The sequence below is a fragment of the Tamandua tetradactyla genome, chromosome 10, assembly GCF_023851605.1.
Source record: "Tamandua tetradactyla isolate mTamTet1 chromosome 10, mTamTet1.pri, whole genome shotgun sequence".
Classification (NCBI taxonomy): domain Eukaryota; kingdom Metazoa; phylum Chordata; class Mammalia; order Pilosa; family Myrmecophagidae; genus Tamandua; species Tamandua tetradactyla.
This window is the reverse complement of record NC_135336.1, coordinates 37,988,447-38,015,406: the sequence shown is the minus strand read 5'-3', so window position 1 is coordinate 38,015,406 and position 26,960 is coordinate 37,988,447. Positions and strand designations below refer to the sequence as shown.

General features: G+C 36.5%; 1 protein-coding gene across 1 annotated transcript in view; it reads right to left on the bottom strand.

The window, feature by feature from the left end:
• Positions 1 to 6,766: 6,766 nt before the first annotated feature.
• MORC1 (MORC family CW-type zinc finger 1) overlaps positions 6,767 to 26,960 on the bottom strand; it is a 200,774-nt gene continuing 180,580 nt past the window's right edge. The window contains exons 23-26 of the mRNA XM_077118444.1: positions 20,595 to 20,682; positions 18,318 to 18,371; positions 10,148 to 10,342; positions 6,767 to 7,632 (exon numbers count right to left, since the gene is read on the bottom strand). Coding sequence (XP_076974559.1) covers positions 7,456 to 7,632; positions 10,148 to 10,342; positions 18,318 to 18,371; positions 20,595 to 20,682 — 514 coding nt within the window. The 3' untranslated portion in view covers positions 6,767 to 7,455. The remainder of the gene's footprint in view (positions 7,633 to 10,147; positions 10,343 to 18,317; positions 18,372 to 20,594; positions 20,683 to 26,960) is intronic.

Sequence of the window (26,960 nt, the reverse complement as noted above, 5' to 3'; positions counted from 1 at the left end):
GCCTTTGATTGGATCCTGGTTCAAATCAACTGATTGTTAAAACGTATGTTTGAGACAATCAGGAAAATTTGCCTGTAGACCGGGTATTAGATGACATTGCGAATTACTTTTACTTTTGTTAGCTATGAAAGTGCCATGGTAGTTATGCTTTAAAGTGTCAATATTTGGTCATCAATAAATAATAAAGTACTTTCAGGAGAAAGACATTGCAGAAAAAAAGATAGGACAGATGAAACGAAAGTGGCCAAATTATAATTGTTGAAGATGGCTAACAGGTATATGAGAGTTTATTAGGCCAATTCCACTTTTGTTAGTGTATATACTTTTCATGATAAAAACTGTGTAATTTTTAATTCCAGTAGTTTTCCTTGTCCTTGTTCTTAGCCTTGATTTTTTTTCAAACGCTCCATCAGATTGGTGAAACATGGTTTAATATTATTTTCAAAATGCTCACGTATAGATTAGATTGTCTTTTTTTTTTTTTCAGATCTTCCACCCAGAGTCCCTTCTTCCTTTTCAATTTGGATTAGCAGCTAGCTAAGCTTTCTGCATCACTGTTGTGCAGGATTTTCTTTCCACATGTCCTGGGACTGCCCTTAACCTGTTTTTCTACTTTGGATTCACTTTTTCCCTGCTCGTGGAAATGTTCCTCCATTTTGTTGGAGCATCTGCTTCAATAGCTTCCTATGATAAAAAGGAGTTAAGTAAACTTTTTTTAGTACTTGCATAGCTTTATTCTCTCTATATATTTTATTTAGCTTGGTACTTTCCCTTCAGAATTTTTGAGACATTGCTCCGTTTTCTTATAGCTTCCAGTGCAGCTGCTTACAAGCTCAATGTCATTCTTATTCCTATTTCTTGGTATATTATCCATTATTTTTCCATTCTTGAAAATTTTAGCATATCTTTACCCTGGTGTAAAATTTCTCAGTATGTGCCTTGGTTGATCTCTTTCTATTCATTGTGCTGGGCCCTTGTAAGTGAGACTTGTGTCTGTGTTAGCTCTAGGACATTTTTTTCTGGTTCATTTGGTCATAATCTTACAATTTATCTGGTCTCCTTTTTGTGATTCTTATTGATAGAATATTAGATCTCATAATTACAAGTGCAAGTATTTTATTTGGAGAAATGACTATAAATGGAATTAGGAAGATAGTCAAGGAAGGTGGGGTGAATTGTCTGACCAAGATGCAAGTCTGACCCAGGTGAAGATGAGAGGGGAAAAGGCTGGGCAGATGTTGTCTTAGATTTCCTGCAATCTAAAAAAGGTTCAGCAAAGTCACCAGAGAATCCTTGAGCCAAAGCCAGCTGACAAAAGAGTTGCCTCTCTCTTAGGAATGGAACCGTCTTAGTATTTTTGGGAATTCTATTGTGGACAGTTTAAGCCCAGGCTATGTGGACTCAGAGCAAACACAGGGACGGAGTTTGTCAATATGTTCCCTGGAGGCCTGAGAAGGGCCAGCATCACGGCCAGTGCAATCTTAAATCAGGCTCTATCATCATAGTGATGACTGGCTGTGTTAATATATGCAGTGTGTCCAGAGTAGTGCCCAGCACATCAGACACACTCAGAAAGCATAAACTATTGTTACTGTATGCCAAGAAGCCAACATGGATGTGTGATTAGCCAAAGGAATTGTTACACATTTTACACAGTAAACATCAGTATCTATCTACTCTTACTTGCATCCCTGTGTTCTAACAGGTTTGGTTAACTTGAGCACAATCCAAAACCAGGTTAGGAAGAGGTTAAAAAGAGAAAGATTATTAGTATTATAATAAACAGAAATTTGTGAAACTTGTATTTGGGGAAGAGGAGTAATAAGAAATAAACTCAACCACAAAATCACATATTTTCAGGGAAACAGCCCCAGCAACTCCAATGGGGCATGGGTGCCTCCTGGGAGTTAAATAAAATACAACAGCTGAAGTTTATAATTACTCTGATATTTCAAGAAATTTTTTTTTTGGTACTTTGAGGAGGCAGGAAACTATGAAATGCATTTTAGAATGATTTCCATCCAGAACAGTTAAAAAGAAATGACAGAAGAGCACCACAGAAATAGTAAGCCCTCAGAGATTCTGAACAGCTGATGCTAGATAGTGCTTAATTCATGTTTAATAACAAAGAACACACAACAGCAATGTCCTAATAGAAATCTGTTGCCAGCATTGCTAAGGGGATTAAAATAGCAGTTAATTTTGCACAAGTTTAATTTTTCCAAGTTCCAGGAAAGGCGCCTGTTTTTTTGGCTTTTGAAAAGGGTTTAAAGGGTGGTGCTAAATTCCTAATGGACAGCCAGTTGTTCGTAATTTTATTCAATTAATTACCCCTTCTTTCTCTTCTAGTATCACTTGCACAGCTTTCTAAAGTCATCTATTTTCTACTGGTATATTTTACCTCTTTCCTTTTCTTCTGTTCAGTGTTTGTACATTTTAAAATATCCAGTTGTATACATGTAATATGGTAAATACACAAGAAAAAAGTCTGAACTTGAGCCTCATATTTCAAGTTACTTTTTTGTCCTTTTTTTCTGTTTCAGTCCTCTTTTCTCTGCTCATCTTCATAAACTTTTTTTCAAGAAATGAAGTTAAGTATACCACAGTTTCTTGGGAATAAGTACATTCAAGACAATAATTGACTAGCGATCTTTGGAAATTAAAATTTATCTGAATTGAGAACTGTAAATTGTTTTGTTTTTTCTGAAACTAAATTGGTCAGATATGGGGGAGAAGTGTGTTATGAAGCATTACAACTTTTGAGCTGGGTACAGACAGGTTGGCAAATCTGTATTGATTTTATCTGCCAATCTAGATGCAATCACACTTTTAAAAGCAGATTCCTGTAATTTACTTTCCTATAAAATGTCACCAATGCATTAAATACTTTGAAAACAGTCTTTGTAAATCAATCTTCACTTATTAGATTTATTTAAATGATAGCGTTAGAATTCCATGCCGAGATTTAATTTGGTTTTAAAAGAACTCCCTACATGCGGAACGTTTCCAAGAGCTGAGAGGCTAGTTCCCAATTATTTTCATGCTGTCAGTGCCAAATGTATTTAATGATTCACTTCCTTAGAAGCTGTGGGTTCTCTGAAGACCTCCCCACACAGTGGGATGCACATGTTTTACCTCAGGCTATTTTACAGAAAAAAAGGCTGAACCATAGCCAAATGAAAAGTAAAAGGTTTTACTTTGTTCAAGTCAAAGGTATTATTAACTTGATGAACATGTTGATTGGCCTTTTGATTGGGACTTTGCAGACCAAGAGTATTTTGAATCCATACGTGTGTTTTGCAGACCAGATGGATATTCCAACTTAAATTTTCTGTACCACACGTAGGTCTCTTTTAGCAGGAATGGTTTGCTTATCAGCTATCGATTCATTGAATCCCATGGTGATTCCCAGTCTACTGCTTTTCCTCAGGTTATTTTCACGTTAGGTCTCTGGATTTAGTCCCTCTTCTGGCACTAAAACTTGAGATAAAATTGCCCTTAGAAAGCCACTCCTAAACTTCTTAAAGCAACAGGCCAAATGAAGATAGAAAGCCAGTTGGAGATTGTCATCTATAGTTTTTTTTTTTAATTTTTTAACCATAAATTATGCTTGTATCATTCTCATGGAAGGTCCTTCGAGTTGCAATCAGGAAGCCTTGTTTCTAGGTTTTGTTCTACCACTTATTATGTGAAAATGTTAATTAGAGTCTCAGTTTTCCCATCTGTAAAATGGCAGGAAGAATGTTTGCTTTGTGAAGATAATTTTGGATAGAAAACACATTTTTAAAAATATGGAAACATTATACATTCTTAATATTTTCTATTAAAATGAAGCGCATATATGTGAGAGGGAAATGGGTAGTGATAATCAGATCATCAGTAGCAAGAGTTGTAGATATAGTAGGCAGTAAAGTATGGTCTGAAGATGGAGGAACATATTGCATTGCATCTCCTGGGATTGTTCTTGCCTTTTCTTTTTTTTTTTTTTTTTTTGTTCTATTTCTGTCTTTCCTATCTTTCAATTCTGTGTCCATGCATGTCCTCTGCCTGCTAGCTTCATCCTACTCTAGTTCCCAAGCTAATCTTGATTTACCAAGACCCAATTGCCAATGGACCTGAAAACTGGTTCAAAGGGGCTAAGAACTGCATCCATGGTCTATTAATGGAAAAGAATTACCCTGGGTGGTCATTAAGCCATCCTGCTACCAGTCAATCCTAGGACTAGATGATTTCAGGTAGAAATAATGTAATTCTGTTATGCCCAAGTTCTACCCTCATTCCATTCTTTCCCCAATTTCCATATTGGCTCAGTCCATAAATCTGGCCTCTGCCTTAGCCCCTATTCATTAATCTGGATTGACCACCTGTTGAAATCCCCAAGTTCACCAAGAACTGCAGCCATTGGGGCCTAAATCAACTGTCTTGACAGGAAATGGGGGTAATTAGGGTAGAGATTATTTTGTGTTGAGCACACCAATGTAGATTTTCAATAGGCAATTTTAATTAGTTAAATGATAGATGTTTAATAAGTTTGTAACTTGGGAAAAAATCAGAATTCCTCTATTTGGAAGTATTATTTAAAACCACTAGAGTCAAGATTTCTGATGCAGAATAAGAAAGAAAATGAGCTAGGGTAGACTTGGCCCTAGGGAATATTCAGTTAGGAAATATGAAGCATAGTCATTTAAAACCTTCAAAAAGCACCTCCTAGAAAAGCTCTCCTCAGACTGTTTCTGAATGTCAGTCAGAAGTATACTTAGAAGTATTGACTCCTTAACTCCATTGACATTTGTTAATCACCTTTTTTTTAGATTTAAAGAATGGAGATAGATGGTGGTAGAAGAAGGTAATGAAAGTTTTCAAGAAGGCAAGAAAATCCCCTGTCAAAGGGAAACCTTGGATAGATCAAGAATGTAAGGGCATGATATCGAGATACTTTCTTCATATAAATTATGATTTTTAAAACATCTGCATAATGTTTCCTTGCCAATGCAGAAGAAACTTTAAAATGATTACAAATGGTATGAGGATTCTTATATTGCATGCAATGTCGAGACCCCCAAATCAGAAGTTTTGCTACCTAAAATATTAACAAGTCATAAGATAATGGATATGACAAAGAAAAACTGTTGCTAATTACAATAAATATAACTAGAAATGTTCCAGATTTATGTGAAAGAAAACTTTAAAATGTTACTATCGGATATAAATAGAGATTTCAACATTTGGAAAGGCATATCTTGGTCTTGAGTAGGAAAGCAGTATCAAAAAATTTTAATTCTCTCTATATTAATTCATAAGATCACCACAGACCCAACCTAATACAAATGAAATTGAGGAGAGGGTGGTGGTGATAACTAGAAAAATTCTAAGTTTGAGTGAGAAATAAGCATGCAAGGATAAACAGGAAAATTTGGAAAAATGAAATTATTAACTGGCACTATTAAAGAACATGGCCTGGCATGAGAAAAGATGAACAATGAATGAAACAAAATAGAAATTTATAGAACTAGACCCTAATACAGATAGGAATGTAAGATACAATAAAGATGGCATTCAGATCAGTGGGGAAAAGGTTGATTATTCAATTACTGATGCTGGGCCAATGCCATTATTATCTTGGAACACATTCACACACACAGTTGGATTCCTAAATTGTTCCTTACATACAATAAATTCTACATGGATTAAAAGTTTAACAATATAATTATCAAAATCGTTGTAAGAAACATGGAAAACTTGCTTTATAGCTTTGGTATGGAAAAGATCTCTCTAAATCAACAAAACCAGCCAAAAAAAAAAAACAAAATTAAAACAAAAAAATTTTCCATTTGGCTCAAAACAACATAAAACAACGAAATATTATGAGAAAATATTTCAATGCATCTCATATATAAGGAATAATTTCCTTAAGATGAAAATAGTCCTATAAATGAGTAAGAAAAATATGTAGCACCATATAGAGAAATGGGCAAAGCAAAATTTAAAAATTCAAAACATCTTTAAACAAATGAGAAGATGCTCAAACTCATTCATAATATAAGGAATGCAAATTAAAACTACAAGGATATCACTTTTCATCTATTTGATCAGGAAAGTTAAGAAATTTTTATAATACAATGTATAAATGAGGATGAGAGGAAACAAGCAGTCTTTCATATTGCTGTAAGAGTACGTATTAAACCAATTTTATGGCATGCTATTAGACAATATCTATTAATAATAAAATGTACATACTCAATGACTTGGCAATCCATCTAAAATTTACTCTACAGACATCATTGCATATGTGTGAAATAAACTAATTTACAAGAATATTCACTATTGTGTGTTTGTGTTAAAATACAAACAAATGGGGGAAACTGAAAGTCCATTATAAGGGGATGGTTAAATAAATTTTGGTATTTCCATGGAATGGAATAATGAATTAAAAATAATGAAGGAATGCTACATGTACTGATACTGAAGTGCAATGATCTTCAAAGTATTCTGAATTTTTTTAAAAAAAGCAATAGTATCTTTCAGTTGCTAGTACATCCATATCTATACCTATATATTGATTTATATGTTTTTATATATGCTGGTCATTTTTCAGATGGATTCACAAGTAACTGGCAAGCGCATGCAGGAACTTTTAATTACTCAGGAGTAATTAAGTGGCTAAAGACAAGAATGGGATCAAAGACTTACTGTTCGCCTGTTTCACAGGTTCTGAATTTTGTGTTATGTGCACATGCATAAAATTAAACAAGTCTACAAACAAGCATTAAATGGTTTATTGATTTGTCAAAATTGCAGACAAACAAAACAATGACTTATTAAGGACAATGCGAAAATTATCTTACCCTAAAAGCCACACTTATTTAAAACAAGAAACATTAAACAACATTATTTGGAATATAAAAAAAAATAGAGCATACTTCCTTATATAGATATGTGTTTAGACATTTTGCTTGGGAGATCTGTTCTTCTTTTATCATGACATAATTATTGTTTAACCTATATCTCAAAAGCATTTTTTCAGGATTTTTCTACTTTACTCGGCATTGGCTCTAGTGAAGAAAGGGCATGATTCCTTTCAAAGTATTATTTTATCAACCCAAGTTTTAAAAGAAGATGCTTCTATACTTTTCAAATATTGATTCTGGAAATCACTGTTTTCACAATCTTTTAAGTAAAAACAAAATTTAAATCTAAATAATGTTTTCATTTTCCTTAGTAGTTCACATGGGAATAGAGAATTCTAGAAACAGTTCCTGGGAGAACAGGAAGAGTGAGGAAACAGTTGGGAAATACGTACATTATAAATCACTCTCCATTTCTAAAGAATTCAATTTTCTTAGGGTTGAAACAGTACAAACTTTACAATAATAACCACAAAAGGGGAAATACGTTTTTAAAATACATCTTCCAATTTTCTTATTAGCATTCTTTGAAAGGAAATACCTTTTCTGATTATTTTTCCATTTCTGATTTTTCATTTCCAGACACACTTTTACTTTTTTCTAAAGGGAGACTATGTCCCAGATCTGTAGCCACTTTATTTAAAGTGTTCTGAAAAAGGAGATTATCTTCTTTAAGCAAAGTTTCTATATAACTGTCAATCTGCTCCAGTTCTCCCGTGGGACCATCCTGGAAAAGAGAAGCAAATCATCTGAGGAAGATGCTACCGGCCTGCTCATGTAATCTTGGCTGCCTTCCCTATGATTCCTGTAGCAACAAAACCCACCTAGCATTTGAAAAATGCTTTTAACTTTTAAAAATATTTTCACCTTTAATCTCATTTTATGCTTTTACAAGCAGTTTGAATGTTGGATCATTATTTTCCTCTTTCCAGTTCAGGATCTTCTCCCACAACCCATGGCCTGCAGCCCTGAACTCTCCCCTCCTCTCAATCCTCCCCTTCCCTCTTCTCCTCAGCAACCTTCTGTGATAATTCATGTCTCCACGCTGAGTTTCCTGAGTCCCATCCAAAGCTCCAACTAGCTCTCCAACTGAGCTGATAGATACAGACTTCTAGCAACCGCCTTCCAGAAACAATCCCACCTTTATTATTATTCCCTATAAGTGTCCTGCATCAGTTTCTAGCCTTTCCATCTCTTATATATTTCCACGACATGTACTTCTGCCTTGCTCCCTCAGCCCTAAATCTGCTCTTGCCAGTCCTGTACCAAGGCTAAAACTTTGTACTTAGTCTCAGCTTGGTGGTTGGGGCCCTGTTGAGACTGCACAACATCGACACATGGCTGGATTTCCAAATATTCACTGACCTCCCTGACACTCATCGCTTCTCAGTCTGTTTGGTATAGTCTAGTGCTCTGGCTATTGTTCTCCATTTGCAAGAGCAGACTGCCTCCTAGGACTCAAGGTCGATTCCATTCCCAACTTCTTCAAGGGCTCGCCCCACCCCATCTGCCTGTGGTCACCACATTATGCATTTCACAGGTCTGCTCTGTGCACTGCAGTCACTCAGGCAAGCAGTGAGCGGAAATGGGAATTTCAGGCTGGGGATGAGAGTAAATATGTTTGGGCAGAAGCCCTTAGAATACGTCTCCCATGATACTAAAGTTTCAGACTCTGCTGTCTAAAGCCCTTCATCTTCCACCAAACTTGGTGAATAAAGCAGATTAAGTTAGTAAAATTACCCCAGTAGAAGAGTTTACTTAGAAGGATTAGTAAATTATTACATTTTATTCCTAGCCATAAACAGATCTATTATGAGAGCCAAAGTTCTAATAGTCTTTCTTGACATCCAGTGGAATTCAGATTCTATGATCTAGAATTTCTTTAGTCTTTTTTGTTTCCCTTGTTAGTAAAACAATCCTCACTGAAACTCTGCCATGTTCCAGACTCCATTCCAGACCTTTTATACATAAAACATCTGCCGGTCTTTACAGACACAAGAACCAAAAGGGATGCCTCTCAAATCCCTCTCTCACAGCAATGAATAAACCAGAATTGGCTGAAATAAATTGCCACAGATAAAATTGCCACTATGAAAATACTTATGAGTATTAATAATCCTTTGTTTACTTTAATATACATAGCATTTCCATTATTGCCTAGACCACCAAAAGGAGAAAAAAATTTTTCTTTTGGCTATATCTTTAAATTGAGCAAAAATATTTTTTATGTTTTGTCTTATACTTAATTTAAGAGAAATTTCAGATAAATCAAAAGATGTTATATATTGTTTGAAGACATTATGCTGTCCCACCTTGAAATGTTCACAGCCAGGACTGGAGCCCAGGCAGGCTGGTTTAATACAGGCAGCATGGGGCTCATCACACACTATTCTGACATGCAGCATACTGTGAATCTGCTGGTCTCGCCCCATCCCCTGCATGGGCAAGGCAAGCCTCTGAGTCAGGGCTTCCTTGAGGGGACTCAGGTTCTGCCCTTCCTTGGCCCAGGAAGGCCATGTCTACTCTCTCTGCCAGGAGGGTAAAGCCCTAACCCAGCTCTCAAGGCTTATGTCCGAGTTCAACATGCGACATACTCCCTAGACTCACTGTTCTGGCTTTCAATTCTCAATTTATTTCCAGCATCTACAGAAAGTCTTTTTAACTTGGCTACTATTTTAAAAATTTTTATTGTATTTTATCCAGGATGTCTACATGCTGTGATAGAAGACAAAACCCTTCCTCATTAGCCCAATCCACCACAGGAGCCAAATTTTTATGCATTAAAACACAAACAAACAAAGAAAACTGACACTAATCTATACTTACATGATTTTTTGTCATCTTTCCAGCTTTTTCTATCTGGGTAAAAGGGTGTATCTTTATTTACGTATTAGTGCAAAAATAAATTTAAATATTTCTCTGGCTGAAGATGCTGTACAAAATTTCCTATTGAAATACGGTAATGAGGAGATACTCAAGATGATCATACTATACCAACAGCACAAAACTCTGATTTTTTTTAAAGATAAAAATAAACCTTTAAAAAATGTTCTTATACACACTTTCAAAGCTAATTTATTTTATGATTCAAACATCCTTACATGGAGAGTAAGAGCTAGGTTACGTGAATTGGTGCAAGGTCAATAAGTAAAGGATGATGTTAGGAGTAGAAGGCAGCCAAGTGCTCTCTCTCTCTCTCTAAAGTGTATTCCTATTTACACACAAAAAACTTCATCACTCACCAGCTGAACTTTCTGCAGCAATAGGGCTAGCTTTACACGAAGATTCTTCAGTTTATCTTCAGTAATTTTTCTTTTTTTTTCACATTGTTCCCGATAAATTTTGCTAACTGCTCCTCTTCTATTTGCATCAAAGGTAATGGACTGCATTTTTCTTTTTAGTTTTTTTTCATATTGGACCATGTAAACATTCTGGATCTGGGAACGTTTGTAAAAGCGGTTGCAGTCAATTTTAAAGAAGATACTACTTTTCACCCCTAATATTATGAGATAATTTCATTTTCCAACTTTGCTTATATGTACCAAGTGACAAATCTATGCGTACGTGTTACAGTAAGACATGTCATTACCCTTACGTAAATTACAATCTCATGGCAGGGGAAGAGAGAGGAGTACAACATTCCAATAAATGTAACAGAAGAAAAAGAGACACATCAAGAAGAATCAGAGACCTTTACTTTGGGATGAAAAAGTTACCCAGCAGAGGTTGAATCTGTTCTCCCACTAGCGGTACCAAATTAATCAAAGGAAGTCAGTGCCTGGGACCTTCTCTGCACAGCACCAGTAGATCATGGGCAAACCAGGGTGGCCAGCTCATATTTTTACTGGCAGATGATGTAGCATTATCTATAACTCAAGTCATGAGCATCTGGAAAGCACAGAAGCTACCATAAGAAAAATCCCTGTTCCTTTTAGGGTACTTTTGTAGTGCTGGAGAGAAGTAATCGGGAACGGGGACCCAAATAACACTTGATGGTGGTAAACATTGGCTCTATATAATAAACAATGTAGTCTGTAAAAATGAGACTAATTGTTAATTATATAGATTGCCAAATAAAGAAATTTTAGATTTTTAGACTTAAACTACCAGGAAGCATGTGGAATACACCAGGAATTAAGAGAATGAAATTTTGAAATGCCTCTCCCTATTTCTTACCTTATCTCCTAAATTCTAGGACTTATTCTATTCTAGCTCTACGGGCTGGCTTGCTGCTTTTTCTCTGCTTGGTAAGCTCATCCCCCAGATATGCACAAGGCTCACTCCTCTCAGGGCCCCAGTATTATCTGAAATAGCCTCCCCCTTCTCCAAAACACACCTTAACCCTGCACAATTATTTTACGGCATATCTCATCATAGGTTTATTTACATATTTATTTTCTATTATGTGATGGTGCGTTAGGTTTCATATATTTGTTTGTTGTCTCTTTTACCCTCTAGAATGTAAAGTCCACGTGAGCAAGAATGTGATCTTGTTTATTGCTTTTACTTCCAAGATCTGTCACATATTTAGCACTAACTAGTAGGGAGTTGGGTGAGCAGATACGCAGAGTCATGTAAAGAGGGTGCAAACCAAGGGGTCAATCCTGCTTTGAAAGCAGGCTACATTCTGAGTTCTCAAAAGGAAATCCACTTTTGAACATCCAATCTCACAGATTGGCAGAACAGATTGAAAAGTATGATCTTTCTATATGCTGTTTGCAGGGGACTTACCTTAGACCTAAAGACACAACCAGCATGAAAGTGAAAGGTTGGAAAAAAGATACTGCAAACAAATAGTAACCAAAAAAAGAGCTGGGATAGCTATACTAATATCAGACAAAATAGACTAAATGCAAAGCTGTTATAAGAGACAAAGAAGGACACTATATATTAATCAAAGGGCAATCTGCCAAGACAAATAACAATCATAAATATTTATGCACCAAATCATGGTGTCCCAAAATATATGAGGCAAACAATGGCAAAACTGAAGGAAGAAACCGACATTTCTACAATAATATTTGGAGACTTCAGTAAACTGCTCTTATAAATAGATAGAACAGGGGTGCACGGGTGGTTCAGTGGTAGAATGCTCATCTTCCATATGAGAAACCCAGGTTTGATTCCTGTACCATGCACTCCCACCCCCCCAAAATAAATAAAAATTAAAATTAAAAAAACAAATAGATAGAACATATAGTCAGAGGTTCAATAAGCAAGCAAAGAAGTTTAAGAGTATGATAAAGAAACCAGGCCAGGGCGGGCCGCGGTGGCTCAGCGGGCAAAGTGCTTGCCTGCTATGCCGGAGGACCTCGGTTCGATTCCCGGCCCCAGCCCATGTAACAAAAACGGAGAAACAGAATACAATAAAACAAGAAAATGTTTAAAGATGTTTCCCTTTCTTCCTTCCTTCCTTCCTTCTATCCTTCCTTCCTTCTCTCTGTCTTTCCTTTAAAAAAAAAAAAAAAAAAAAAAAAAAAAAAAAACCAGGCCTAACACATGTGTGTGGAACACTGCACCTCACAACAGCAAGATGGACATTCTTCTCAAGGGCCCATGGATCATTCTCCATGACAGACTACATACTGGATTGAAAACAAGTCTCAATAAATTTAAAAATACGGAAATAATATGAAGCACTTTCCCTGACCATAATGGAATGAAGCTGGAAATCAATAACAAGTACAGAACTGGAAAATTCATAAATATATAGAAGTTAAACAACAAACTCCTAGACACTCAGTGTGTCAAACATGAAATTGTGACAGAAATCATGAAATATTTCAAGATGAATGACAATGAGAACACAACATATCAAAACTTATGGGAGGCAGTGAAGGCAGTGCTGAGGGGGAAATTTATAGCCCTAAACACCTACAGTAAAAAGAAGAAAGAGTTAAAATCAAAGACCCAACTGCACATCTGGAGTAACTAGAAAGAGAATAGCAAACTAATACTAAAGCAAGCAGAGCAAATAGCAAAAATTAGAGCAGAAATTAATGAAATTGAGAATTAAAAAAAAAAAAAAAACGAGTGAATTAACAAAACCAAAAGTTGGTTCTTTGAGAAGGTCCACCAAAGTTAACAGTGAACTTTGTTAACAAACCCAAAGCTAGACTGACAATGAAAAAAGAGAGAACATGCTAATAAAATAAGAAATGAGATGGCATAAATTACTATTAACCCCACCAAAATAAGAAGGATCTTAGGAAGACTATGAGCAACTATATGTCAACTGTCAACAAATTAAACAACTTAGATGAAATGGACAAAATCCTAGAAACACAAACAACTTACACTAATTCAAGAAGAAACAGAAGACCTCACCAGACCAATCACAAGTAAAGAGATCAAATCACTCATCAAAAACATCCCAATAAAAAGGCTAGAATAAGATGGCTTAACAGGGGAATTGTAACAATCATTCCACTAATCACCTCAAGCTCTTCCAAAATATTGAAGAAGAGGGAAAACTACCTAACTCATTCTATGGGGCCAACATCACCCTAATACCAAAGTCAGATAAAGATACTATGAGAAAGGGAAATTATAGACCAACTTATTTAATGAATATAAAAGCAAAACTCATCAGCAAAATACTTGCAAATCAAATCAAATGGCGCATTAAAAGAATCTACACCATGATAAAGTGGATTTTATCCCAGGTATGCAAAGTTGGTTCAATACAAGAAAATCACTGAATGTAATATACCATCATCAATTGAAATGGAAAAATAACATGATTGTGCTGGTTTGGAAGGATGTATGACCCCTAGAAAAGCCATGTTTTAATCTAAATCCCATTTCATAAAAACAGAATAATCCCTATTCAATACTGTATGTTTGAAACTGTAATCAGGTCATCTCCCTGGAGATGTGATTTAATCAAGAGTGGCTGTTAAACTGGATTAGGTGATGACATGTCTCCACCCATTTGGGTGGGTCTTGGTAAGTTTCTGGATTCCTATAAAAGAGGAAACACTTTGGAGAATGAAAGAGATTCGGAGAGAGCAGAGAATCCTGTAGCACCATGAAGCAGAGTCTACCAGCCAGTGACCTTTGGAGATGAAGAAGGAAAATGCCTCTCAGGGAGCTTCATGAAACAAGAAGCCAGGAGAAGAAGCTAGCAGATGATGCTGTGTTTGCCACGTGCCCTTCCAGATGAGAGAGGAACCCTGACTGTGTTCACCATGTGCCTTTCAAGATGAGAAACTCTGACTGTGTTTGCCACGTGCCCTTCCACTTGAGAGAGAAACCTTGAATTTCAATGGCCTCCTTGAACCAAGGTATCTTTCTCTGGATGCCTTTGATTGGACATTTCTACAGACTTCTTATAACTGGGAGATTTTCTTGGCCTTAGAACTGTAAACTAGCAACTTATTAAATTCCCCTTTTTAAAAGCCATTCCATTCCATTTCTGATATATTGCATTCTGGCAGATAGCAAACTAGAATAATGATCATCTCAATTGATGTAGAAAAGTCATTTCTTGATAAAGTCTTTTCTTGAAAAGTTACTTGTTGATAAAGGAGGAATTGAAGAAAACTTCAACGTGATAAAAGGCATACATGAAAAATTCAAAGCTAACATCAGCTCAATGGTGAGAGACAGAAATTCTTCCCTCTAAGATCTAGAAGAGGACAAGGGTGTCCACTGTTACCTCTATTATTCAAAGTCTACTAGAAATTCTCCCTAGAGCATTTAGACAAAAAAAAAAAAAGAGAGAAAGAAATGAAAGTCATCTAAAGTGGAAAGTAAGAAATAAAACTTTTCAATATAATGACATGAGCTTTATAAAAACAGTCCTGAGAAATCTACAATAGTTTACAACAAGCTACTAGAGCTAGTAAGTGAATTCAGCAAAGTGGCAGGATACCAGAGCAACACATAAAAATTCGTACTGTTTCTATACACTAGAAATTAGCAATCTGAGGAGGAAATCAAGAAAAATTCCATTTATAATAGCAAATAAAATAATAAAATATCTAGAAATAAATTAAAGCACGAATGTAAAGATTTTCTATACAGAAAACTACAAAATACTGCTAAAAAGATCAAAATAAATTGAAGGACAATCCTTGTCCATGGATAGGAAGGCTAAATATCATTCAGGTGTCAATTCTACCCAAATTGAGTTACAGGTTCAACACAATCCAAACCAAAATTCCAAAAGCCTAATTTGCAGAAATGGAAAAGACACTTTTTAAATTTATTTGGAAGGGTAAAGGGCCCCAAATAGCCAAAAACATCTTGAAAAAGAACGAAGTTGGAGGGCTCACACTTCCTGACTTTAAATTATATTACAAAGCTACACTCGTCAAAACATCATGGTACTTGCATAAAGATAGATATACTGGCCCACGGAATCAAACTGAGAGTTCAGCAATAGACTCTTGTAACTATGACTGATTGATATTTTACAAAGCTGCCAATTCCACTCAACTGGGATAGAATACTCACTTCAAAAAATGTCTGAGAGAACTGGATATCCACACGCAAAAGAATGAAAAAGGGCCACTATCTCACACCTTATATGAAAACAATTCAAAAGGGATCAAAGGCCTAATTTTAAGAACTAAGACCCCAAAACTCCTAGAAGAAAATATAGGGAAGCATCTTCAAGATGTGTGAGAGTGACTATAAAGGGGTAGCAGTACGGAGATGTTGACGAGTGTTCTGTGTTTTGATTTTGGTAGTAGTTACATAAATATACACACTTGATAAAATGACAGACCTTTACATGTGCCTTTTCCAATTTCAGTTTCCTGTTTCCTATATGTACTATAGTTATGTAATACAACAACTGGGAGAATTTGAGTGATGGGTATGTGAGATCTCTATTAGTTTTGCAACTTTCTGTGAATCTATAATTATTTCTAAATAATTTTTTAAAGAACCATTGGTAATACAGTATGATATCGGGAATATTTATCTAGCACACTACAATCGTGTAATATTTAGTCTCTCAAAGTTTACCTTTTGGTAACCAGTGAAACATATTTCCTTCAATCACTACCTGCCAGCTTTCTAATTTATATTTCTGTCTTTCTCAGGCTAACATCTTCAGCAGGTTTCTTTAAAAGGTAGCAATTCTTTTAAGTGCAATTTCATTGAAATATATTCACACACCATACAAACCATCTGAACTACACAATCACTGGCTCACACTATCATCACATAGCTGTGCATACATCCCTGTGATCAATTTTAGGACATTTCATCACTTAACAGGTAGTAATTTTGACAATTTTTAAAGTTCAATGGAAAACATTTCTACTTGCATTAACATTTTAATTAAGGTGAAGAGAGAACTGTAACAGGAAGAGAGGCTTAGTTCTGCTGGTTAAACCTACTTTTACAGAGGTATTTGTGACAGATTAAAATGGAATTCTTTCCAAACTCCCTTAATTTAGAACAAAATTAGGATTTGAAAGAAAGTATATCCAATGAAGACTTTAATTTTCTGCCTTGAATTTAAAAAGTCAGAGACGAGACGCTTTGGAGGGCCAGAATTCTAACAAGTTTTGGGAGCATTAGGAAGGCCCTATAAAAACTCTGAATTTTATATCATACAAGTAAGAATGTGCATGTGTATCTTTTTTTTTTTTTTTTTTTTTTTTTTTTTAAAGAGAGAGGGAGGAAAGGAAGGAAAGACAGAGAAGGAAGGAAGGATGGAAGGAAGGAAGGGAGGAAGAAAGGGAAACATTTTTAAACATTTTCTTGTTTTATTATATTTTGTTTGTTTGTTTGTTTTTTACATGGGCTGGGGCCAGGAATCGAACCGGGGTCCTCCGGCACGGCAGGCAAGCACTCTTGCCCGCTGAGCCACCGCGGCCCGCCCTGTGCATGTGTATCTTTACGTGGATAGGTACAAGAGCAGAAGCTCAACTTTGATTCAATGCACAAATCTGGAGACATTCAAAGGTACTGACTGAATGCCACTGGGATACAAAAATTGATAAAAGAGGATTCTAAATCCTAGAGTCCATAATCTAGTTGGGGAGAAAATAAAATATAAGATACCAATACAATGCATGGCAGAAAAAATAATAAATGCTTAAACAGTTTTAAAGTTCTCTCAGAACATAGAGAGGTCAAGATTAAGTTCACATGGAGAGAATGAGGAAGGCTCATGTAGCACTGTCCAGGCTGTGCATAGGGTGGGCAGGATTACAGGAGGCCAACTGTGGACTGGGTGAGGGGGAGAAAGGAGTATTCTAGAGGACAGCATGGACAAAGGCACAGAGGCAGGCCAGTGCAGCCAGGTTCGAGCAATTCTGGAAGGTCCACTTTGGGTAAAGCAGATGACTTGTTAGAGGAAAGAATAAAAGAAGGTGTTTAAGTTCAGATGCTGCAAGACCACTAATGCTATTATAAATCATTTCCATATTATTATATAATAGTAGTTATGGAAACCATTGATTCACTCAGGATGAAATAAAGTAACTAGTGGGTTGAGCTATGTTCCCCCCAAACTGTTGAAGTCCTAATGTCCAGGACCTGTGAACATGTAGCTCTTGTGTTTTTATTTATTAAAAGTACACACCATAAAGCAAGTTACATACATTGTCTCTATATGGATTTCAATAAAATACTTGAAAAGTTTTTAAAACCAAAAGCTATCAATCATTCAAGAAGTCCTCAAGAGCAAGGCAGTTCCACTGTTAGTCAAGTTCTGATTCCAAATCTCTCATGTTTTGCTGCAATGCCTCAGTTCCAACAGGAAAGTATAATCTTTTGAATATTTATTTTGCTTTGACTTTTTGAAGCCTCCTTACCATGAATATTGAGAGGATTCTACTCATTATTTATGTTAATACCGTTCACTCTGATTAAACACTTACTCAGTTTGACTTCTAAGACCAGCATCCTGGCTCCAAAATATTAATAGTAGTGATCCTGGATGGCTTGGGACTGTGGATGATTTTTTAAAAATTCCTTTTGCTTTCTTCTATTAGCATTAGTTACTTTAATAATTACTTTTATGGTTGGAAAATCATAAAAGTAAAAAAAAATAGCTGTTGACAGGATAATAAAAAAACAAACCAGGGAAATATAAAATTTTCTGAAATAATTTGAGGCTTTAATCTGCAAATGATTCCTGGTTTAGTCCAGTGTCTCAAGGATTCAGTGACTGTGTTTATTAAAGACTCTATCTCATGTTTCTTGTTCATAAGTCTTACTTCAACTGCCTCATAAGCTTTGTGCAAGGGAGACATTTGCATTTTACAATTCAAAAAGATAATGCTTTATGACAGCTGATATGCTACATAGTAATCTAAGTCTTGATAAGTGAACGCAAATTGGATTTCTTTTTAAACCTAACATTTGGAAATATACATTATATTATTGTGCTCCATTGGAACACAGGATCATTTAGAGTATAAATGACTACATTAAAAGGAAGCTTACCTGGTTGAAACATATTTTCAGTTTTTTGTTTATCTGTTCTGGGCACTGCTCCAACTGTTTTTGGAAATGATAATAAACAGAATGTTAACTTTTAGAGGATGAGCTGCACAATAGAGTTACAACATGAAAGTATCTAGTATAAAAAAGCACCAACAGCCTAGAACTGGTCAGCATTAGTCCTGTTAGTCTTTTAGACCTGGGTTTAATCAAATTAAATAAATTATACCTTACCTCATTCCAAATAGGATCAAGACAGCTTACATAAATACATACAACATAGTCAAAGAAATCCACAGATGAAAAGAACTGAAAGTGAAGTAAAACTAAATTTAAAATACCAAACATTCAAGGGGAGATGTCAAGAAGGCAGGTGGAACCCAGATTTGTGAGATAGCAATACAGAGAAACAGACTGGGGAGTCACTGGCATATATTGGATAGCACTTAAAGCTACAGACTACATGTGGTCACTGAGAAACAGTATTTAATAGATAGAAGAAAGTGGTCCAGGAATGAGCCCTCAGACCTGCCAACGTTTAGAATCCAAATAGAAAATGATTTAACATAAAGGAAGACAGGGACAGAACAGACAGGGAGGGAGGCAAGAAAATGGGAAGAGTGGTGTCCTGGACACAAGGAAAAAAAAAGTGCTTTGTGTAGGTTTGAAATTACTATGTACCCCATAAAGGATAAAAGCCATGTTTTAATCCTTATGCAATCCTGTGCAGGCAACCATTTGTTTTAATCCTGATTCACTACTGTAGGGTGGAAACTTTTGATTAGATTATCTCCACAGAGATGTGACATGCCCAATTGTGGATGTGACTTTCTGTTAGATGGAGATGTGACTCCACCCATCCCAGGTGGGTCTTGACTAGTTTACTGGAGTCCTTTAAAAGATGAAACAGTTTGAAGAAACCTCAGAGCTGAGGCAGACCCTTGGAGAACAGTTGCTTCAGAGTTGACAGAGACACAGATGTTTGGAGATGACTGGAGTCCAGCAGACGTTGCCATGAACCTTCCCATGGGATGCAAAGCAAGCCAGAAACCAGAGCTGTGTCCCAGAGGATCTAAGTGAAGGCCCACAGATGCCAAGTGAGGAACTCCCACAAGAAAATCAGGCAGAAAGCAACCAGAGCCCTGGAGCAAGGGACCAGCAGATGCCAGCCATATACCTTTCTGGCTGACAGAGGTGTTCCAGAAATAACAAACTTTCTTGAGTGAAGGTAACCTCTTGTTGGTGCCTTAATTTCGACATTTTCATGGCCTTAGAACTGTAAAGTTACAACTCAATAAATTCCATTTTTAAAAGCTGTTTCATTTCTGGTATATTGCATTCTGGCAGCTTAACAAACCAATACAGGCTTCAAGAAGAAGAAAGTAATCAATTGGGTTGAAGCCTTCTGAGGGAGTCAGAAAATAAGTGACAAGATATGTCAACATGGAGGTCACTGGAAATCATGACAAGAGCAGTGGCAGTAAAATACTGGAGTCAGAACTGGAGGGAAGGGGATGAGGTAAAAAAGCAGAAACAATGATTATAGGTTAGAAAATGTAGGATTTCACCCCAGATCAGACTGAGGCACATGGCACCTCGATCAGTCTAATAACCTGGTGCCATTTTCAATAGTCTTTACATGTTGATCCACCATTTCCACAGGCAACACTGAGTGTGAGGGCGAAGAAGGATCAGTCCTGTGCTCCTGCCGCCATGCGGAGCTCTTTCCCTCCACTGCTAGAAGCAGCTTTGCTTGGCTCAGATCTGCACACCTCACTCAGCTTCACTACAGCCCTGTACCCCAGAGAGCTGATCAAAGTTTTTCTTCCAACCAGATATAATACTGTCCTTGAGAGGAGATTTAGTATATACAATTTTCTTCACCTTTCTCCGTGATTTTTGTGAATGGTTTGATGATTTTTATGACTAGTGCTCTGGGCACATAACATAACTTACCCACATCTCACCCCAGGTCCTCAAAAGAGGTAGTGTATCTAAGGTAGAATATCTAAGGAATAGAAAGTTTGTTTTTAATGAGGGGAAGAAGTCAGGGACGAGATTCAGTTTCTTTTGACCTCTGTAAATCTTATTTAAACCTTGACCACACTGGTATCAAATACAGCTTATTTCTGAGTCATCCATCTTATACAAAGATCCCCATCACTCTTCACTGAAGCCATTCTAGGTCCTCTTAATGGTAACAGTTCACATCTTTCTTCACTGAAGATTAAGTTCATGCTATTTTTTCATTCCCTCAGAGTTCCAAAAAAGATAGCTTACCTTAGAACTTGCCACAAGTTCCTCCAGAGATGTGAAGTCAAATTCTGATGGTAGCTGATATTCAGGGAAGAAATACAGAAGAATCTCCCTAGGAATATAAGCACAGGAGAAATGGGAAGTGTACTGGGACAATAGACATGGCACGCACCTGTCAGAACTGACTCCATCTTCTGGGTGTTAAATATCGTGACAAAGATCAACAAAGATGCCCCCAAATATTTGTAATAGAAAGCTTAGCTGGGGATGGGGAGGGGGAAGAAGTCAGTGTGGCTCTAGAGGGACAGTATGTGGAATCCTTGTGGTAGAGGAAAGGTTCTGTATGTTGATGTATCAATGCCACTATCCTGATTGTGATACTGTTTTATAGTTTTACAAGATGTTAGGATTGGGAGAAACTGGGTAAAGGATACAGGAATTTCTCTTTAAAATTGGAAGTGAATCTATATGGCTTCAAAATTAAAGGTTTAATTTAAAAAAAAAGAGAGCACTAGCATGGACTTACAAGGTCCAGCAATGCAGACCAGCAGTCCAGGAAAGCCCTCTACAGAGAACTCAGCTCTTGCAAAATTTCTCAGGTAAAACAGGTTAGCTATCAGATTACTGTTTTTTTCCCCTAAGAAAACCAAAGAGCTTAATTCTCTAGAGTAACTCCTGTTATTCAGGCTTCTAGGAAAACTTTTAGAAATCATACGTGCACCCTGCTCTTTCAACAGTAGTGGCCACTGCTCTTAAATGTGCTTTATTTTGCCAGAAGGCACAAGTGCCTCACCCCTCTACGGTGACAGCTTCCTCTAGGATTAATCACCTAGATGACACATATTTCATTCCTGTAAGAATAGAAAATCCACCACTACATCTTAAAAGGTATATAGAGTGTTTTTAGGTTTTTTTCCTAGGAGCCTCATATATATTCTCTAAGGGATACAGAAAATCTTTTCCAATGTAAAATAATGTGGTACACCAAAGAAAACACAGCTGTTTCTTATACAGTTACATTCCTAGTATTGCCAGTTAATTCCAGTAGTTTATTTGTATTAATATTTTATTAAAATTTCTAGGAGATTCGATTAAAAAAACTTAGAAAATTATCAACATTGCACAAATATCAAATATTTAAAATCTCTTCTCCCCAATACACACCTTGGAATTACTTCCCTGTCTAATAAGAAGATGAGAGGGCTGGAGGGTTGGGGTAAAAGGGGTTTCCAGGTATATGAGGAGAGCAAAAATCAGAAGGGATAGAAAGAAAAGCTACAACTCGAGTCCGTGGGAATGAAGATCTGTGGTCAACCTTACAGGAGGCTTGGTGGGGCAGAAAGGGTGACAGGTCTTCTACCAAACCCCTGGTTTTTCCCACCCTCTCGGTCTCCCACCACATGGCTGGAACCTCTTCCCACCGACGTCCTTTTTATGGTGGCCAGACATTATTTGGTGTTTAGAGTCTGACCAAATCAGTGATCCCCTCAGAATCTACTCCTAGGAAAACAACTATTGGGAGGGGATGGCATTTTGGTGGGGAGTGAGGGAGGGTGAAGTGGCAGATTGCAGAGAGAAAAAATCCTAGTTTAGTTCTGGATTGTTCTCAATCTGTGGAATTTTTATTTTTAAATTTACATCAAACATCGTCTGTCGTCTAAATAATGTCCCCCAAACATTTTTATTTCAAAAAAGTTAGAAAGATAATAGAGACAGATAGGTTAGATAGATTAGATAATTAGATACAGAGAGAAAGATAAATATTATTTTTAAATCAAATGCAGATTCTTGTAACAATGTTACTGAGATCACAATAGCTTTTTGTCGTTTTGTGTTTTCTCAACCCAATCTTATTAATTCCACAGGTATTCCTTGAACACCCATTAAAACAGAGCCTTTGCCCTATGGCACCTTACAGCTTGGCATTGTTCCTTCATGCTAGGAACTTAATACCTTCTTACACACTGAATTCAGCTTAGTGGGGAATATGGACAAGGAAGGAGGCTATTTATATTGCACTGTGATACATTCCAGGAAGAGAATGAGAGTGAAGCACCATGGGTACCAAGAAGAGGGGCCTTAACTCATATTTGGGATGTCCCAAAGAAAGAGTAGAAGTATGCCTGCTGTGCACATGGTCAGGGGGATAAGGGGTTTAAGGGCATGTAAAGAAAGTATTCTGGACGAACTGCATTACACATTGGGGAAGTGAATGTTTTCCTGCAGCATTGAGGTCCCTGGGTCAGACTCGAATATCCTTCATAAAGGGCTGGATATGTGCCAGCAATGAAAAAGTTTTGGTAATGTATAGTTGTGATGGGAGCACACTATTTTGGATGTAATTAATATCACTGAATTGCACATGTGAAATGATTTTAAATGGGAGATTTTATGTTATTTATATGTCACCACAAAGAAAAAGGGACTTTCCTTCTAAAGATTATTTTTAGTATTTCTTTATTTAAGATAACAGAAAGTACTTATTGACTTATAGTGTTGAGATAAATGAAGTCTGTTTTACTATGAAGTTTACATATATTTTAAAAAAAGTGGTAAAGAGCATAGACTGTGAGGCCAGACTTTCAGGATTCAAATCCTAGAGCTACTACTTAGAACAATGTAATGTTGAAATTACTTAACCTCTATGTGCATCAGTTTTCTCACCTGTAAATGGGCATAATAATAGTATCTACTTACAGGATTTTTATAAGATTTAAGTGGATTTAGGCAAAGCCTTTAATAAATATTTATTACTATTTTATTATTATTTCCATTATTGAAAGTGATTTAAAATTTTAGAATACTCATATATTTAGGGCCACCTGAAAAAGTTTAATAGTCTGGATCTGAGTTTATCTTACTTACCTTTTACTTAATACAATATTTGAAAATACGACAATATCCAGCAGTATTAGTCAGTACTTTTTACATTAATCCCTTTCAATTTAATTAAAAGCATTCTTTCAATATCTAATATATTTTAGACAGGATGTGGGAAACCCAATCAATTTTCAAAAAGGTTACAATATTTGGGGGTTAAATAAACTAATGCACATAAAAACATATTAAGAGAGGAAGATGCTAAACTGAGCATAATCAGGTAATGAAAATGGACAACAAATATTAAATTTTTAAATTAATTCACTCAAGTAGCATGAATTAAACAGAGCTTGACACTACCCTGGCAATGTAGGAAGGGATAAGGACTCTACAATGTCCAAAGTGCACAAAGTGGAGGGAATAATCTAAATATTTAAAAGATCTTTCATCTCTTTGCCATAAAATGACCAAGGTAAATATGAGGAATAATTCTACACGTAAGGAACGACACACCCTCCACATTGAACATAGTCAGCCACAACCCTTATGCCTTCAGGAATTCAAGGTCTAGTTGGCAGGGGAATAAAATATGGAACAGATATCATATAGTACAGTATAGGAAGAAACACATAATAAAGAATATAAGAAATCTGTTTTGAAAATGGTGAACTTGAAGACATATTACCTGTTGCTAAGGCAATAGCAAAAATGGGGGAAATGAGGAGCTCATTTTATTCCAGTTAAAGGCTGTGTTCTCTATGTTTCTTTTACCATTGTTTTTTATAAAACAATCACTACAGAAAATTCAAGCAGACACAGAAAAGAGTTGATATACTAGCACATTCAGCTTTCAGAGGGGTGAGCTAATAATAATAGGATGATTTCAAACACTACAGAGTCCACGTGTTTATTACAAAAATGATTTTTAAGAAATTTTAATTTTCTCTCAATGACTAAAATAGTTTAAAGTCTTAGTTCACTGTTAAATGTAACACATTAAAATTAACAGAAATGTTACACTTAGATGCAGACCAAAACTAGCCAAGGAAAATGGGGGAATTTGAACAGGAACGCTCATTTAACTGGAAAAAAAAAGCTAAGTAGCTGTGCATCTGTATTCTGCTATAATACTTCGATAGATTTCTCCAGGTCTTGCCAGTGTGGACAGTGTGGAGATATTTAGATTCTGGTGGTGAAGGCATGGGATTCCAACCAGGGAGCCTGGGCTTAAATCTCAGCCCTGCCCTTAGCACCTGTGCAATTGTCTATGTGACTTTCAGTACGTTAGTATGACTTGATTTCCCTAAACTTCTGTTTCTTAATCCATAAAAAAAAGATAAAAATATTCCCAACCTCATCAATTTTGTGGAAGTAAGAAACTAATGAAAACAAAACGCTTGAGTGAATGCTTAAAACATAATAAAGGATCAAAAATGACGGCTATTATTATCAAAGACTGGTTTACTTGTAGCAATATCCCAATCATTGGAAACATGTGGCCTATTGTATACATACCCATGCATTTTTTTTATTAATTAAAAAAAAATTAACTAACACAACATTTAGAAATCATTCCATTCTACATATGCAATCAGTAATTCTTAATATCATCACATAGATGTATGATCATTTATTAGTACATTTGCATCGATTTAGAAAAAGAAATAGCAAGACAACAGAAAAAGAAATAAAATGATAATATAGAGGAAAATAAAAATAAAAAATACAAAAAATATATATATAAAAAAGCAAAACAAACAAACAAAAAAAACCTATAGCTCAGATACAGCTTCATTCAGTGTTTTAACATAATTACATTACAATTAGGTATTATTGTGCTGTCCATTTTTGAGTTTTTGTATCTAGTCCTGTTGCACAGTCTGTATCCCTTCAGCTCCAATTACCCATTATCTTACCCTGTTTCTAACTCCTGATGGTCTCTGTTACCAATGACATATTCCAAGTTTATTCTCTAATGTCGGTTCACATCAGTGGGACCATACAGTATTTGTCCTTTAGTTTTTGGCTAGTCTCACTCAGCATAATGTTCTCTAGGTCCATCCATGTTATTACATGCTTCATAAGTTTATTCTGTCTTAAAGCTGCATAATATTCCATTGTATGTATATACCACAGTTTGTTTAGCCACTCGTCTATTGATGGACATTTTGGCTGTTTCCATCTCTTTGCAATTGTAAATAATGCTGCTATAAACATTGGTGTGCAAATGTCCGTTTGTGCCTTTGCCCTTAAGTCCTTAGAGTAGATACCTAGCAATGGTATTGCTGGGTCGTATGGCTACCCATGCATTTTTAATAATATTCACACATTTATTCAGATACATATAGGCACATCCATATATAACTTATTGCATACTACCATGCCTTAGTGGCCAAGTGACTAGTCTGAGTCAAAGAAGCATACACCAGGGTTCCAGCTTCAAAGCTGAGTACCTGAAACATTACTGACAGAGAGTAAGAAACTACATGGAAAATCCCATTCTTCAGGGACCATAACATGGGCCATGAGAGTATGTGATCAATATCCACTCGGGGCACTTGAGCAAGTAGCCTTTTTCAACCTCATGATAGCTGTTCAACAATAAGGCCTGACATGCTCGGTCCCATTCCCAGGCTAGAGTAAGCCTGTTGATGCTGCCACTAGGACCTATTTGGTGGTCAGAACTTGGTGTTCAGGAGCATGGCACTCTGGCTTCATTTCTCCATCTGTGACTTGTCTGTGGGTCACCGGTTTCATTAGTGGAAAGGGGTCTGGATGCAAAGTCCAAGGTGGACCCACTAACATACAAATAAGAGTGTTTTGTCTTTTTCTTGGGGCAGGATTATATTAGGAATGAGCTCCTAAATGACAGCAGATGGGGCCTTCATGCCAGGAGGCACAGCCCCCATAGTGGCGGATGCTGCACAGAGGCTTCCATAAAGCTCAGGGCTGTTGCAGAATTGAGTTCATCTTTCAGTGGGTGGCAGTCTCCTTTCATAAACAGAACAACAGCCTGGTGCCTGAGTAGAGGCTTCAGCCCCCTCACCTGTATCATCAACCTGTTTTTCTCTTTTCTCTTATCTCCACCAGCTTCCTCTTTGCCAACTCTCTTCTACAGGAATATTTTGTCAGTCACTGCTCAAAAATTCAAGAAAACCATTCTAAAGGACAATACTCTTCCAGCTCAGACATACTGTGTGTTTTTTGTGGCCCAATAGAACTCTCATCCTATATAGATCCCTCGTGGTCTATGAGCCCCAACAAAGACAACTGGCTACACTAACTTAATGGCACTACTACTCCCACCCCCTGATAGCAGCTATTTCAGAGTGCTCTTCTATAAACCTATTTTTTTGGTTTGATTCCAAAGCCTGTCCCTATCTCCCATTGTGAGTCCCTATTTGGAAAGTCCTTGAATCCTGGGCTTTGTCCGCCCTCTGTATCCATCCTTTAAATACTGGGGCACTATGCAGTAAAGGGTTAACTCAGCTAGCTGAGGTTGTCCACATTCTGCACATTTCAGAGAGAGGTTTCACCCTTGCTCTGCTCCTGGGAGGCGACCTCTAATAT